This window comes from Tachypleus tridentatus, chromosome 6 (assembly GCF_004210375.1).
Source record: "Tachypleus tridentatus isolate NWPU-2018 chromosome 6, ASM421037v1, whole genome shotgun sequence".
NCBI classification, from domain to species: Eukaryota; Metazoa; Arthropoda; class Merostomata; order Xiphosura; family Limulidae; genus Tachypleus; species Tachypleus tridentatus.
This window is the reverse complement of record NC_134830.1, coordinates 3,962,348-3,980,556: the sequence shown is the minus strand read 5'-3', so window position 1 is coordinate 3,980,556 and position 18,209 is coordinate 3,962,348. Positions and strand designations below refer to the sequence as shown.

The 18,209-nt window shown below is 32.8% G+C and overlaps 1 protein-coding gene across 3 annotated transcripts in view; it reads left to right on the top strand.

Annotated features, from left to right (window-relative positions):
- The window catches only part of LOC143251855 (beta-hexosaminidase subunit beta-like), a 231,626-nt gene extending 217,753 nt beyond the window's left edge, over positions 1-13,873 (top strand). For 2 of the 3 annotated variants that reach the window (XM_076503135.1, XM_076503134.1), the window contains exons 11-13: positions 7,065-7,155; positions 12,289-12,393; positions 12,589-13,873. In XM_076503135.1, coding sequence (XP_076359250.1) covers positions 7,065-7,155; positions 12,289-12,393; positions 12,589-12,748 — 356 coding nt within the window. In that variant the 3' untranslated portion in view covers positions 12,749-13,873. Of the gene's footprint in view, positions 1-7,064; positions 7,160-12,288; positions 12,394-12,588 lie in introns of those variants that run through there. The other variant, XM_076503136.1, reaches the window with a different exon arrangement.
- The last annotated feature ends 4,336 nt before the right edge of the window (positions 13,874-18,209 follow it).

Here is an 18,209-nt window from a genome sequence, read left to right as displayed (position 1 = left end):
ATAATACCAACTACATACAGTCCGAGTCAAAACTACATAACACCAACTATAAACAAACCGAGTCAAAACTACATAATACCAAGTACAAACAATCCGAGTCAAAACTACATAATACCAACTACAAACAATCCGAGTCAAAACTACATAATACCAACTACAAACAATTCGAGTCAAACCTACATAATACCAACTATAAACAAACCGAGTCAAAACTACATAATACCAAGTACAAACAATCCGAGTCAAAACTACATAATACCAACTATAAACAATCAGAGTCAAAACTACATAATACCAACTACAAACAATCCGAGTCAAAACTACATAGTACCAACTACAAACAATCCGAGTCAAAACTACATAATACAAACTACAAACAATTCAAGTCAAAACTACATAATAACAACTACAAATAGTCCGAGTCAAAACTACATAATAACAACTACAAATAGTCCGAGTCAAAACTACATAATACCAAATACAAACAATCCGAGTCAAAACTACATAATACCAACTACAAACAATCTAAGTCAAAACTACATAATACCAACTACAAACAATTTAAGTCAAAACTACATAATACCAACTACAAACAATCTAAGTCAAAACTACATAATACCAACTACAAACAATCCGAGTCAAATAATCAGTGATGTCGAGAAACCCACTTGTTGAGAAATTTATATGCAAAAACGGCTCGTTTGGGTTGAGAAAATATTTTACATAGAAGAGCAAACAACGTTTCGACCTTCTTCGTGAACCTGACGATGACCGAAGAAGGTCGAAACGTTGTTCGCTCTTCTATGTAAAATATTTTCTCAACCCAAACGAGCCGTTTTTGCATATAAATCCGAGTCAAAACATTAAAATAATAAACAAATGTACAATAAGCATATGCTAGTAATAAATTATAAAAAAATAACATTTATTATATAAAAATGGGTAGGAAAGCGTGAGCCCATCCTTAAGGGTTTTATCATGTAGCTTTGTAATGTTTTATACTCTTAACCAAAATGTTGTTTGCATTCTGTTCTGTACTGTTGTTATTGTCTTTATACGTGGAGTAGTTACTAAATAAGTGCCCGATTAATAACATAGATGGTAATGTATGATTGGACCAACATATTAAAATTCTTATTAAGTCTGTATAAGTTGTTAGTCAAAACACGAATACACACCTGTTTTGTACCATGTGACGTGCTTACTGTAGTAGTAAAATGTTCTACTGGACAGAACTTCTCTCTATTTTGTGTATAGCCATACCTCGTTACCTTGCAGAAGTTATAGAGCTTTAAATTGTTTGACTGTCCAGAAACGGTATGAAACAAAAGGACATTGCCGAAACGGTAAAGTATTCCTAGTGTACTAAATCCAGAATCCTGAAACGTCATCTGACTACAGTAAACGTTCCAGGAAAATCAACTGGTCGACGCCGAAACAGTAATGCCTGAGATGACCTTGTTTTGATCAGGTTAACAAAACACTAAAGCCTGAGATGACCGTGTTTTGAACAGGTTAACAAATCACTAAAGCCTGAGATGACCTTGTTTTGATCAGGTTAACAAATCAAGGTCGAGAGAAGTTTTGCAACATTTGCTAACCGAAATGGTATGAACACATTAATCTCAGGATATTCAGAAGAACAGAGAACATAAGACTGGTTCAACAGGGATATTTTGTAAGAAAGACTGTTTCCAAACTGAGTTTAACCAGAATTCATCACCGTCACCACCATGTTACTTGGGTCATACAACATACCATCACCACCATGTTACTTGCGTCATACAATATACCATCACTGTCATTACCATGTTACTGGGTCATACAACATACCATCACCGTCATCACCATGTTACTTGGGTCATACAACATACCATCACCGTCATCACCATGTTACTTGGGTCATACAACATACCATCATCACCATGTTACTTGGGTCATACAACATACCATCATCACCATGTTACTTGGGTCATACAACATACCATCACCGTCATCACCGTGTTAATTGGGTTATACAATATACCATCACTGTCATTACCATGTTACTGGGTCATACAACATACCATCACCGTCATCACCATGTTACTTGGGTCATACAACATACCATCACCGTCATCACCGTGTTAATTGGGTCATACAACATACCATCACCGTCACCATCATGTTACTTGGGTCATACAACATACCATCACCGTCATCACCGTGTTACTTGGGTCATACAACATACTATCACTGTTATCACCATGTTACTTGGGTCATACAACATACCATCACCACCATGCTACTTGTTGTGATAGGTTAAATGGTGAATTACAGACCTTTTAACAAACATTTCTCAGAATGAGAACACTAAGTGCATTCCATCTTAATAATAGCGATCGTAACTGTTACAAATTAAGTAAAAATATTGGTCAAGACTGTAATATAAAGATTCGAATACCATACATAAGCTGTTTCAAGTAACCTAAGTATCAAACCCTCTTCTAAAAACACATTTTAAACAAAAAGGTGAGAAGAAATGTGGCTCAGAAAGCAAATAAAATTAAAACACAGTTTAGAAAAACTCCAACATGAACACAATAATCAGCAACATCACATATTCTGTAAAACACAGTTTAGAAAGACTCCAACATGAACACATTAGTCAGTAACAACATCACATATTCTGTAAAACACAGTTTAGAAAGACTCCGACATGAACACATTAGTCAGTAACAACATCACATATTCTGTAAAACACAGTTTAGAAAGACTCCAACATGAACACATTAGTCAGTAACAACATCACATATTCTGTAAAACACAGTTTAGAAAGACTCCGACATGAACACATTAGTCAGTAACAACATCACATATTCTGTAAAACACAGTTTAGAAAGACTCCAACATGAACACAATAATCAGTAACAACATCACATATTCTGTAAAACACAGGTGAAAAAGACTCCAATATGAACAAAATAGTCAATAACAATATCGCATATTCTGTAAAACACAGTTTAGAAAGACCCCAACAAGAACACAATAGTCAATAACAGCATCACATATTTTGTAAAACGCAGTTTAGAAAGACTCCAAGATCAACAAAATAGTCAGTAACAACATCACATTGTGTAAAACACAGTTTAGAAAGACTCCAAGATGAAGATAATGGTCAGTAACAATATCACATATTCTGTAAAACACAGTTTAGAAAGACTCAATCATGAACACAATAATCAGTAACAACATCACATATTCTGTAAAACACAGTTTAGAAAGACTCCAACATGAACACAATAATCAGTAACAACATCACATATTCTGTAAAACACAGTTTAGAAAGACTCCAACATAAACACAATAATCAGTAACAACATCACATATTCTTTAAAACACAGTTCAAAAAGATTATAACATGAACACAATAATCAGTAACAACGTCACATATTCTGTAAAACACAGTTTAGAAAGATTCTAACATGAACACAATAATCAGTAACAACATCACTTATTCTGTAAAACACAGTTTAGAAAGATTCTAACATCAACACAATAATCAGTAACAACATCACATATTCTGTAAAACACAGTTTAAAAAGACTCCAACGTGAGCAAAATAGTCAGTAACAATATCGCATATTCTGTAAAACACAGTTTAGAAAGACTCAATCATGAACACATTAGTCAGTAACAACATCACATATTCTGTAAAACACAGTTTAGAAAGACTCCAACATGAACACAATAATCAGTAACAACATCACATATTCTGTAAAACACAGTTTAGAAAGACTCCAACATGAACACATTAGTCAGTAACAACAACACATATTCTGTAAAACACAGTTTAGAAAGACTCCATCATGAACACATTAGTCAGTAACAATATCACATATTCTGTAAAACACAGTTTAGAAAGACTCCAACATGAACACAATAATCAGTAACAGCATCACATATTCTTTAAAACACAGTTTAGAAAGATTCTAACATGAACACAATAATCAGTAACAACATCACATATTCTTTAAAACACAGTTTAGAAAGATTCTAACATGAACACGATAATCAGTAACAACGTCACATATTCTGTAAACCACAGTTTAGAAAGATTCTAACATGAACACAATAATCAGTAACAACATCACATATTCTGTAAAACACAGTTTAGAAAGATTCTAACATGAACACAATAATCAGTAACAACATCACATATTCTGTAAAACACAGTTTAAAAAGACTCCAACATGAGCAAAATAGTCAGTAACAATATCGCATATTCTGTAAAACACAGTTTAGAAAGACTCAATCATGAACACATTAGTCACTAACAACATCACATTGTGTAAAACACAGTTTAGAAAGACTCCAAGATGAACAAAATAGTCAGTAACAACATCACATTGTGTAAAACACAGTTTAGAAAGACTCCAAGAGGAACAAAATAGTCAGTAACAACATCACATTGTGTAAAACACAGTTTAGAAAGACTCCAAGATGAACAAAATAGTCAGTAACAACATCACATTGTGTAAAACACAGTTTAGAAAGACTCCAATATGAACAAAATAGCCAGTAACAAGATCACATTCTGTTGTTGGTGCAGCGAAATGTAATTTAAGTTTTATTACATGTAAGAACAGAAACGTGCAGAGGACATTAAAAGACACTTTTCAAGCATCGTAGGACAAGACCTTGGGGACAGAAATAAGGTGTTAGAGGAGACTATGGGTACCTTCTGGTTCATGTAGGTTAGAAAACTATGAAAAGCAAACAGACTCTATCTTATTATCATTCAATTGGTCTTATAAAACATAAAACTAAACGGTGAACTCTCACGTATTTAATTTAAGAAAACACTTAACAATTTTTTGTTTTCTATAAAATCCTACTAGTTCCTTTGTGTTATTGACTGTGAAATTGAAATCGAGTATTTTAGAAATCATGGGGAAAACATTTTATGATTTAAATAAAAGTGCGCGTTGGGGGCACATGAGGAGAAGGGAAGGAGTTTGTGTCACCCCTCCTTTGCACATCGCCATATAGCAGTGTACTGACACCATTTTATATAATAAATTATGTAGCAATATTTGACGCTGTTTTATATATACTTGGGTTATTCCCCCTACCACAATGGTACAGCGGTATGTCTGTTAACGCTAGAAACTGGATTTTGATAACCGTGGTGGGCAGAGTATAGTTACCCCATTGTGCAGCTTTGTTCTTAACTACAAACATAAAACTTAGGTTATTATGTAGCAATATGTTTCACAGTTTTGTTATTTTTATTGCACAATATTATTCACAGTTTTGTTATTTTTATTGCACAATATTATTCACAGTTTTGTAATGGCTAGTTATTTTGATTGTACAATATTATTTATAGTTTTGTAATGGCTAGTTATTTTGATTGTACAATATTATTTATAGTTTTGTAATGGCTAGTTATTTTGATTGTACAATATTATTTATAGTTTTGTAATGGCTAGTTATTTGTATTGTACAATATTATTTATAGTTTTGTAATGTCTTGTTATTTTATTGTACAATATTATTTATAGTTTTGTAATGGCTAGTTATTTTATTGTACAATATTATTTATAGTTTTGTATTGGCTAGTTATTTTTATTGTACAATATTATTTATAGTTTTGTAATGGCTAGTTATTTGTATTGTACAATATTATTTATAGTTTTGTAATGTCTTGTTATTTTATTGTACAATATTATTTATAGTTTTGTAATGGCTAGTTATTTTATTGTACAATATTATTTATAGTTTTGTATTGGCTAGTTATTTTTATTGTACAATATTATTTATAGTTTTGTAATGGCTAGTTATTTGTATTGTACAATATTATTTATAGTTTTGTAATGGCTATTTATTTTTATTGTACAATATTATTTATAGTTTTGTAATGGCTAGTTATTTTATTGTGTAATAATATTTATTTATAGTTTTGTAATGGCTATTTATTTTTATTGTACAATATTATTTATAGTTTTGTAATGGCTAGTAATTTTTATTGTACAATATTATTTATAGTTTTGTAATGGCTAGTTATTTTGATTGTACAATATTATTTATAGTTTTGTAATGGCTTGTTATTTTATTGTACAATATTATTTATAGTTTTGTAATGGCTTGTTATTTTATTGTACAATATTATTTATAGTTTTGCAATGGCTTGTTATTTTATTGTACAATATTATTTATAGTTTTGTAATGGCTAGTTATTTGTATTGTACAATATTATTTATAGTTTTGTAATGGCTAGTAATTTTTATTGTACAATATTATTTATAGTTTTGTAATGGCTAGTAATTTTTATTGTACAATATTATTTATAGTTTTGTAATGGCTAGTTATTTTGATTGTACAATATTATTTATAGTTTTGTAATGGCTAGTTATTTTATTGTACAATATTATTTATAGTTTTGTAATGGCTATTTATTTGTATTGTACAATATTATTTATAGTTTTGTAATGGCTAGTTATTTGTATTGTACAATATTATTTATAGTTTTGTAATGGCTAGTTATTTGTATTGTACAATATTATATCGATGGTATTAAACGTTATCCATAAATAAACACAGTAAATAGGGCACACTGTCAAAAGTCTTGGTATTGGGAAAACTAGTCTCCAATTATTATAACGTTCATACAACGTGTTGAAACTGGTTTCTCCTGTAACAAGACTTCTGTCACTTTGTCCCATTTACCGTTGTTTGTTTTTCACTTCTATTCGCTATTCAAACCCACGCTTTCTGGATTAACTTATCGCTGATCCTAAACACCAGAAACTATTTTAAAAATCCATTTCTGTGACTTTCACTTTACGAAGTCACATTTGTCAAAAGTAAAACAATGACAAATATAAGTTGAGTAAAACGAACATTTGGATCCTCGACATTATGCGTAATATCACTGGTCAGTAAAGAACGTTAAGGCTGGTCTGGTAAATAGACAGATATATTTTGCAGTCTCAGTGACTGACCATATTAACACTTTCAACGTTTTAAAATATTGTACATAATATATCAACTAATATGTAGCCAATAAAAACTGGTTTCAGGAACAGAAGCACAGAAAGACCTGGTGATTGGAGGAGAAGCCTGCATGTGGGGAGAATATGTGGACGGGGCTAACCTTATACCTCGCTTGTGGTGAGCTGTGTTCTGTTCATAAACAATAAACATCTTACAACTAGTGTGATGTTTCTTACCATTAGTGTTCACATTTCTTGCTACAGTGAACGTGCCAGTAATTTTTAGAAGTTATTCAACTGAAAAGTTGTTTAAGAAAATAAAAATAAATGACATACATCGTTCAGTAATTTGAACATTGTATATTTTTAAATATAAACACTGTGGTAGGTAAAACACAACTAAACACCACACTTGTAATGTGTACGTGTTGTAGATTATATTGTTAAAATTCGATATAAACAGGAGTTCACTGTGATAAGTAAACCATTTTTATAACGTTTACTATTACTTCACAAACTCAATAACTAAATATAGACCTCACGTAAAATATTGGAGTTTCAGTATAAGATACGAGACGTAAGTTTAACATAGCTCTGCCAGATAAACCGTAATTCACCGAGTAACTAAACATCAAGATAGATGTGCTAACTACTAATGGGTGAATTTTCGTATAATAAGTTCATTATCAACTTACTCTATACTTTAGGGTTAACATACAGTTATAATGCACTTTCGTTTCTCCAGATTCCGCAATGTTTCAACATATTATCCTGAATTTACTAGATATTTTAAAACAACTTTTAAGAAACGCCATCATGATGGCTTCCTCTAGCAAACAACTAAATCCTAATGATGAAAATATAGCTTACAACAATACAATTCAAACCATACGTGAGAGAAGCTAAGGAAAGTGTGTGTGTGTGTTTTCTTATAGCAAAGCTACATCGGACTATCTGCTGAGCCCGGGGAATCGAACCTCTGATTTTAACGTTGTAAATCCGAAAACATACCGCTGTACTAGCAAAGTCTTAGCAAAAGGAATTTATATTACAAAGGAAGTGAACTGCATCTGCCAAGGGAGGTTTTGGAGCGACGTTTGTTTGTGTTTGAATTTCGCGCAAAACTACACGAGGGTTACCTGCGCTCGCCGTCCCTAATTGAGCAGTATAAAACTAGAGGGAAGGCAGTTAGTCAGCACTACACATCGCCAACTATTGGGCTACTCTTTTACCAACGAATAATGGGATTGACCGTCACATAATAACGCCCGCCAAGGCTAAAAGGGCCAGTATGTTTGGTGCGACGGGGATTTGAACCCGCGACCCTCAGAGTACGATTTAAGCGCCTTAACCACCTGGCCATGCCGGGCCCAAAAACATAGCAGAGCGTGGTGTTGGAGTGTCGTTTCGAACTAACAATGTAGACCTAGATAAGAATTACGCTACAAGCTCGTAATATCGTCCAAACAGCAGTCCATTAGAAACGTCTTTCAATTGACTGAAACCATACGTGTAATAAAATACTTATTATCCTCATAGAAATACTAACGTCTGAAGTTATTTGTTTTATGATGTTAGAAATGTGACGGTCAATCCCACTATTCGTTGGTAAAAGAGTAGCCCAAGAGTTGGCGGTGGGTGGTGATGACTAGCTGCCTTCCCTCTAGTCTTACACTACTAAATTAGGGACGGCTAGCACGGATAGCCCTCAAGTAGCTTTGTGCGAAATTCCAAAACAAACAAACAAACAAAACTCTTCGCCTGTTGAAGAGGCTAGCATGAAACAAAATTCCCTTGGTAGACAATAACCTTAAATATGTGATCTGTGATAGAACACATATAAACTGCTCAAAACAACTATAGGAACAAGTACATTTACTTATATAATTTATGTCAGTGTTCCACATGTGATAATATTTTTATTGTTTCAGGTAATTTATCTCATTTATTTCTTCGTGTTTTACCGTTCATCGCACATTACAAAATGGAGAAATATTCTTTTTTAAATGACCAGTATAACCAAAACTGATTTTCCATATGAAACAATACATTAAACAGTTTGCATGTGTTTATTCAAGAAATGTTTGAAACATTCAATATATAGTCTGACCTCCACGGGCTGTGACACACTCCTGACGACACCAATTTGACATACTTTGAATCACTCTATTGATGTTATCTTGGGGTATGTCAGCCCACTTGTCTGCCAGGGCTTGTCGAAGTTCCTGTACATTCTGAGGATGGTGCTGGCGTTCACTAACACGCCTCGACAACATATCCCAACAATGTTCAACCGGATTTAAATCTGGAGATCTGGCGGGCCACTCAAAAGTCTCTATTCCTTCCTAGACAAGGAACTCCACACACAGTCTGGCGACATGGGCTCGCGCGTTAATCTGCATGATACTAAACCAACCGCCGACGACAGCACCGGCAAAAGGCCTCACAATGGGTTATATAGGGTACCTTGAGTTGTATTCTCACGTAACAACCTTATATAGGGTACCCTGAGTTGTATTCCCACGTAACAACCTTATATAGGGTACCCTGAGTTGTATTCTCACGTAACAACCTTATATAGGGTACCTTGAATTGTATTCTCACCCACGTAACAACCTCATATATAGGTATTCTCACGTAACACCTTGAGTTGTATTCCCACGTAACAACCTCATATAGGGTACCTTGAATTGTATTCTCACGTAACAACCTTATATAGGGTACCCTGAGTTGTATTCTCACGTAACAACCTTATATAGGGTACCTTGAGTTGTATTCTCACGTAACAACCTTATATAGGGTAACTTGAATTGTATTCTCACGTAACAACCTTATATAGGGTACCTTGAATTGTATTCCCACGTAACAACCTTATATAGGGTACTTTGAATTGTATTCTCACGTGAGGTGAGTTTCGTTTGAGTTGCTTCAAACTTCTCTCGCAAGCTTAAAAAATACACTTGTAGACGAACGGATATGTTTTTCACAGAGAAATTTAGATATGACGAAAATATACTGAAATATGTACTTGTTACTTTAATTTTTGAACAGTATATACTGAAATATGTACTTGTTACTTTAATTTTTTGAATAGTATATACTGAAATATGTACTTGTTACTTTCATTTTTGAACAGTATATACTGAAATATGTACTTGTTACTTTAATTTTTGAACAGTATATACTGAAATATGTACTTGTTACTTTAATGTTTGAACAGTATATACTGAAATATGTACTTGTTACTTTAATTTTTTGAACAGTATATACTGAAATATGTACTTGTTACTTTCATTTTTGAACAGTATATACTGAAATATGTACTTGTTACTTTAATTTTGAACAGTATATACTGAAATATGTACTTGTTACTTTAATTTTGAACAGTATATACTGAAATATGCACTTGTTACTTTCATTTTTGAACAGTATATACTGAAATATGTACTTGTTACTTTAATTTTTGAACAGTATATACTGAAATATGTACTTGTTACTTTAATTTTTTGAACAGTATATACTGAAATATGTACTTCTTACTTTCATTTTTGAACAGTATATACTGAAATATGTACTTGTTACTTTAATTTTTTGAACAGTATATACTGAAATATGTACTTGTTACTTTAATTTTTGAACAGTATATACTGAAATATGTACTTGTTACTTTAATGTTTGAACAGTATATACTGAAATATGTACTTGTTACTTTAATTTTTGAACAGTATATACTGAAATATGTACTTGTTACTTTCATTTTTGAACAGTATATACTGAAATATGTACTTGTTACTTTAATTTTTGAACAGTATATACTGAAATATGTACTTGTTACTTTAATTTTGAACAGTATATACTGAAATATGTACTTGTACTTTCATTTTGAAAAGTATATACTGAAATATGTACTTGTTACTTTAATTTTTGAACAGTATATACTGAAATATGTACTTGTTACTTTAATTTTTTGAACAGTATATACTGAAATATGTACTTCTTACTTTCATTTTTGAACAGTATATACTGAAATATGTACTTGTTACTTTCATTTTTGAACAGTATATTAACGTTCTCTTTATAATTTTTAATGCTGAATTGCTCTCCACAATCGCTACCCTAAAATCGATTACCTGAAAGCCTAAGGATAAATCTGACATGTTGGAATATCGAAGTGTTCTGACACCGCATATTTGTTTATAGCTTCTCATGATAGTTTGCGTTTGACAGTTTTTCCTGTCTTGTAAAACTTTAGCTGTATACATGATGAAAGTATGTTCAGTTTCTGATTTATGGAAGAGCTACTGTCAAGACACTTACATATAATGTGAAAACACAAGATACAATTAATTACACAATTTCAATTTACATCAGCCCAGTCTCGAATATGACGTGTGAAACATTGAACACTCATTGACTGATTAGGCATACAACAGATCTTTTGTTGTTCAAGAAAGTGAAAGTTGCCTTTATCAGTTACACAAAATCACTAGTCAATAACTGTTATCATGTTCTCAGGTTTACTGAAATCTGTAATTTAAGCGTGTAATTAATTAAGTAATTTTAGCCTAAATATTTGGGCCTACATGTATGTTATGAAAGTTTAAAATTTCATTGAATATTTTGATAGCATTTTAAGAATAAATAATAAATCATTATGATTTAGGAATTGTTTAATTTGCAAAACAACAAAATCTATTATCATGCTAATAAACATATAAAGAAGACGCTTGTTCAACTTAATACAAAATTTATCTAGAAAGATGGTAAGATTTCCACGTTGTTTATATATAGGCCTAAATTAATCAATGTTTTCACACTGCTACAAAAACTTGTCGTCTGCAAAGTTTTGCTGCCTAAACTACCCTGAATATCTTTATTTATCAGTACGTGAAAATTTTCACCATTAGGTTTGTTCACGTTCATTACGGGGTTGAGTAAATTGATTGTAATTAGGCCTAAGTGAATCATAGTGCTTTCACTGTGCTGATTTAAAAAGCTTTATTCCAACGAAACGCACGCATGTGAACGGCCTTAACAAGAGGAGAACAGATGCGATTTGTTGTCCGACTGTCAAGGTAACGCTAAAAGAGATTTTATAGAACACATATTCGATATGCTTAGTTTAGTTTGAAAAATTTCACTTAATAAATCAGATTTCCAAAAGCAATGCTCGATATATTATGATTCCAATTTCTCTGTATGTTACCAATATTTTGATAATGTTTGACACGACATTCAAGTAAATGTATCATAAGCCTTGTAATAAAATATTTAAAAAAAAGATTAAGCTCCATCATTGTTTTGCGTTTAGGCCTCGGGCATCAGCAGTAGGGGAAAGACTCTGGAGCCGCGAGGACGTTAGAGACGTTGAAAGTGCAAAGTTCAGGCTAGACGAACAGCGTTGTCGTATGCTGAGGTGAGATATAAGAAACATAAATGTTTTTCAAACAAAAATTGGTTCTTTTCTTCTGCTTTGCTTTTCTTTGTAGTTTCACAATAATCAAATCAAAAAGTGTGCTCATAAAAAATGTATGGTTGTTATAATGATTTTTTGTAGTATTTATTTTGTATTATTTTTCAATATAACTTGCTACGTATACTCTCTACACAGAAGGGGCATTCCTACCCAACCTATTCTGAATGGTTATTGTGGAGACTACGAGTGGGAAATGAACGAAGAAATACCTGCTTCTGCTCACACTGTTCATGTTAACTTAACTGTATCTTTATTTGTTTGTTTAATATCTTTGATTGACAGTGGTATAGTTTAAATTGTTATATCGCCATCTCTCGACCGTTTTTCTAAACCAACATTACTCAGGTCATCTTATGTGAAATTATGAAAATTCTTAATGAACGTTTCACACACTTACACATATTCCATCTTCAGCAAATCTGTCATAATAATGAATTGAGTAATCATTAGTATAATTACAAATATGAAAATACAAAAACCAGTGTTAGAAAATTATAAAATATTCCTTTTCAAAAGAGAGAGTGTTTGAAAAGGAAAAGTTCCAATTTCTAACGAGGTTTAGAAGTCCATTCATAATATGTAGACTTCTTTATGAACAGTTCTCTTACAGTATGTACAGAAGTTAAGAAATGGGGTCTGATGACATTTTGTAAGAATATATAGGAGAGTTTGAAGTGTAAGACCAGTTCTGTTAGAAATTCCTACCTGGTTCAATGCGCGTATTTTTAAATTCCGGGTTATCACACGTTTATTTATAATTATCTTCACTCTTACGTTCAAAGGTAGTATATAAATATCAATGTGGTAGTTGTAAAGCACCCTACATAGACTATTTACAGATACGTCCATTGAAACAAATGGGAATTTCTAACAGAATCGGACCTAAACTCCAAACACAAATCAACATCATCACACCACACTTCGAATGATCACGAGCCGTTGATAAGAAAGATTATAAACGAAATCCAAGACTCGTTAGGAATTCCAACTCTTTCCTTAACTTTATTTAAATATTTCTCTCTCTTTTGTTGAAACTGAATATTTTATAATTTTCTAACATTGGTTTTTGTATTTTTATATTTGTAATTATACCAAAGATTGTTTCTTTCATTATATTCATGGATTCTATCATGAAGATAGAATATGTGTAATTCCTAAACGTTTGTTAAGGAAGTTTAGAATTGTGGTAGTTCTACTATTCATTATTTGAGTTCGTTGTCTTTAGTAAAAATAAATTAACTTATATTGAGTATTAAATATGGAGTGAATTTAGTGGGGTATTTGATTACTAATTCGCATACTTAGTATTGGGGTTATTTCTTGCAGCCAGTGGTACTTTTTATCAAATAAAGCAACTTTGGAGTGATTGTAAATTTAAATAGTTTTACATTGTAAAACTAAACATAAATAAATATTAAGCCACATATCAATTACCATGATTATAAGTTGATTTTACGTTTTTCAAGCAGTTTACAAAGGAATGTATTTACTTAGTTAACATTAAGTATTTTAAGTAGTTTCATAATGTGTGAAATGTTGCAAACAAAAACCATATTTTGTACTATTTCTTTCACTGAGAATAAATATACTGTTTCAACGTTCAAATAAAAACCTGATAAAGGTTAGTTCATGTTTTATTATAGCATCGGCCTATCTGCTAGGTCCACCAAGGAGAATCGAACCCCTGATTATATTATTGTAAATCTGAAGACCAAAATACTAATCATTAATAATTTGTCGTAGTTCTTACATCCTAACACAGTCAATAATTTTATGAACATCCCAAACTTTTACTGTGGTTTTTTCATCACAATCTATAATTGTAACCAACATTCTAATTTTTCTTTTAAATCACAATGTCAACTGACATATAATAACTGTGGTTATTGGTTTACCTGAACCTTGAATTTAAAAACAACCTAAACAACCGAATTATTGACAACAAAATCAACTTTAAGATATTTTTTTTTTGTTCTGTTTAATACTCAAATTTCTAATTGCATCTTTCTGATCAGCAATTGGACTTTAAGTGTGATTCGATTCCTTTATCAGATACAAAACGTTTAATTGTCACCCTAATGTCTTATTCCTTTATCAGATACAAAACGTTTCACTGGTACCCTGTTGCCTGATTCCTTTACCAGATACAAAACGTTTAGCTGTCACCCTATTTTCTTGTCCCTTTATCAGATACAAAACGTTGAACTGTCACCATGTTGACTTATTCCTTTGTCAGATACACAAAGATTCACTGGTACCCTGTTGTCTTATTCCTTTATCAGATACAAAACGTTTCATGGTTCCCTATTGTCTTATTCCTTTATCAGATACTAAACGTATAACTGGTTCCCCGTTGTCTTATTCCTTTATCAGATACAAAACGTTCCACTTGCACCCTATTGTCTGATTTCTTTATCAGATACAAAACGTTTAACTGTCACCCTTTGTCTTATTCTTTTATGAGATACAAAACGTTTAACTGTCACCCTTTGTCTTATTCCTTTATCAGATACAAAAATGTTTCACTGGTACCCTTTGTCTTATTCCTTTGTCAAATACAAAACGTTTAACTGTCACCCTGTAACCTGATTTCTTTATCAGATACAAAACGTTGAACTGTCATCTTGTTGTCTTATTTTTTTATCAGACACAAAACGTATAACTGTCACCCTGTTGCCTGATTTCTTTATCAGATACTAAACGTTTAACTGTCACCCTGTTGTCTTACTTCATTATCAGATACAAAACGCTTCAAAGGTTCCCTGTTGTCTTATTCCTTTATCAGATACAAAAAGTTTAACTGTCACCCTATTGCATATTCCTTTATCTGATACAAAACGTTTAACTGTAATCCATGTTGCATGGTTTCTTTATCAGATACTAAACGCGTAACTGTCACTCTGTTGTCTTACTTTATTATCAAATACAAAACGTTTTAGTTTTTTTGTTGTTTTTCCAGTAGTCGATCTCTTTAGGATTTTTTTAATACTTCAGTAGCAAATAAGTTCACGATAATCGAATATCATTTTCAGTGTGTGTGTGTTTTCTCACATCAAAGCCATATTGTTGTATCTGTTGTGTCTCTACCTACACATGGCCCAACTTCAAAATCACCCAATCAACTGTATAACAAAATAAGAGTCAACATAATATGAATGACATCGTGTGGCTAAACCTGTGAGACGTAATATCATTACCAGCTAATAGAACTTGAAATGTATCTGACTTACGTTATATCATTACCATTCATTGACATCTGACATGTATCGGATGAAAGGTAATTGTCAGCCATGAATACATAACAGTTATATAATGCAACGCCATTACCAGTTATTAAGAACTTACAGGTGTGTTTTTTATTTGTTTTAGTGAAATTCTCATAATAGGCCATCTGTGGTCAGTCCATCACGGGAAAGTTTTATAAGGCAGTAAACGTACTCCTCAGCCACTGGGTACCTAAAAGATACGTTAAATTAAACAAGAAAAGTGCAAGTCATTTCAATACTAAACTTCGTTTATTCGGAAGTTTATCGATCGGGGGGCTTATAAGTAGATAAAACACATATTTATGTAAAAATCACGATATGTTAGATAATAAAACAGGTAACCCAACAACTAAATTCCACTTTCGTAGGACAAACAAATGTTCTCAGAGCAACCTGCAAAAGCATTGTTTTCACGCTCCAAGTCCGAAAATAGTGGCCCGGCATGACCAGGTGGTTAGGGCGTTCTACTTGTAATTTGAGGGTCGCGAGTTCAAATCCCAGTCACACCAAATATGCCCGACCCTTCAGCTGTGGGGGCGTTATAATGGGATGGATACTCCCACTATTCATTGGTAAAAGAGTGGGCGGTGATGACTAGCTGCCTTCCCTCTAGTCTTACTATGCTAAATTAGGGACGACTAACGCAGATAGCCCTAGTGTAGCTTTGCGCGAAATTAAAAACAAACCCTAATTTAGTAGTGAAAACTATTGGAAAGCAGATAGTCTCAACCACCAACAGCCAATTCTTTCGTTACTGTTTTACCAACGAATAATGTATTGACCGTAACATTATAACACTCCCATAGCTAAAAGAGCGAGTATGTTTAACTGAATATGGATTCGAACTCACGACCCTCAGATAAAAATGAGTCAAGTACCCTAACCACCTAACCATGCTGAACTAGATACACTTTATATGAAACAAAACACAGAGGCTTTAAACAAGTCTTAGCTAAACGTATATACTCGTGTAGTTTTGAAAGTTCGTAAGTGGACCTCCTGAATCTTACCTACTACGCAACTTTGCAACTGAAAAAAATAAAACGACTTTGGGCTGTGATATCAGTGTTGAACTACACGAAGTTAATAACATTACTTTATATTTTAATTTTATATTTTGTTGTTAAATTATGTGTTTTTCAAGAAATAAGTGTTTACCCATATGTAAAAAATGGCTGGTCATCCGCCTAAATTATCCAAAAATAAAAGTGGTAAGTGATATTTTTTCTATTGTCATACAATGGCCCGGCATGGCCTAGCGCGTTAAAGCGTGCGTTTCGTAATCTGAGGGTCGCGGGTTCGCGCCCGACTCGCGCCAAACATGCTCGCCCTCCTAGCCGTGGGGGAGTTATAATGTGACGGTCAATCCCACTATTCGTTGGTAAAAGAGTAGCCCAAGAGTTGGTGGTGATGACTATCTGCCTTCCCTCTAGTCTTACACTGCTAAATTAGGGACGGCTAGCACAGATAGCCCTCGAGTAGCTTTGTGCGAAATTCCAAAAACAAACAAACCATTTAGGCCTATGCAGTTACTTTAAAATATCAGTTAGTATTGGTGTTTAATTCACTCAATGTGCTGCGACTTACCCCAACTGTATACAGCTCTTCCAATAATAGTTTTGTCTTCTTTCTTCAAAGAATCCTCTGTTCGTTTTGTCAGAGTGCACTTAGGCTGATTTGGTTAATTTAGAACCATGCTTTGACAGATTAAACAACACTTCTTGTCTCTTTTAAAACTGTTAGTTTTCCTCTAGCATATTAAATGTTAGGCCTATGCTAATCATTGGGCTTATCACTTCTACAGGGTGGCCCGTAAGTCCCTAACCATCCATATATCTTATGTATCCAGTATATCTGTGTGGTGTCACCAGTATTCTTGCGTTCATGTAGCCACATACTTGTCACAATACGCCTTCAAGTGTAAATGGGCATACATCGGCCATATTTCTCTGAAAAAAAAAGAAACAAATTTATAATGCATGCGTAATTGAATATAACATAATAACATATGGATGGGTAGGGACTTACGGGCCACCCTGTAGAGTAATTAGGCCTAACTTTTTTTATAATCATCACTTTACTCAGTATTAGTAATTACCTTTGTCTTTCTGGTGTTTATCCTCACATCATACTATTTATACGTCTATTACTAAATCGTCTGCTCGCTCGCTACATTCTCGACATCAATGAGCTACAAACGCATTTCCCAATAATAATCTTCTTTTAACTCTCTTATAATAAAAATCTGAACAATCATAAAATATTCTTCCACAAAATAAACTAATTAATAATATCTACACCAGGCAATCTCTCAAATCATGCCAGTCTAACTCCTCTCCGTTCTGACTCCTTGTTTTCTGCTGGTGGACATTTTTTTCTTTCAGTGTGCAAATAGTCTTGAGAAAAAAATAGTCTTGAAATAGAAATGTTATCCGGATCATCTCAAGATTACTAACTGGGAATTGTCCATCTGAGATTTAATAGTTTCAT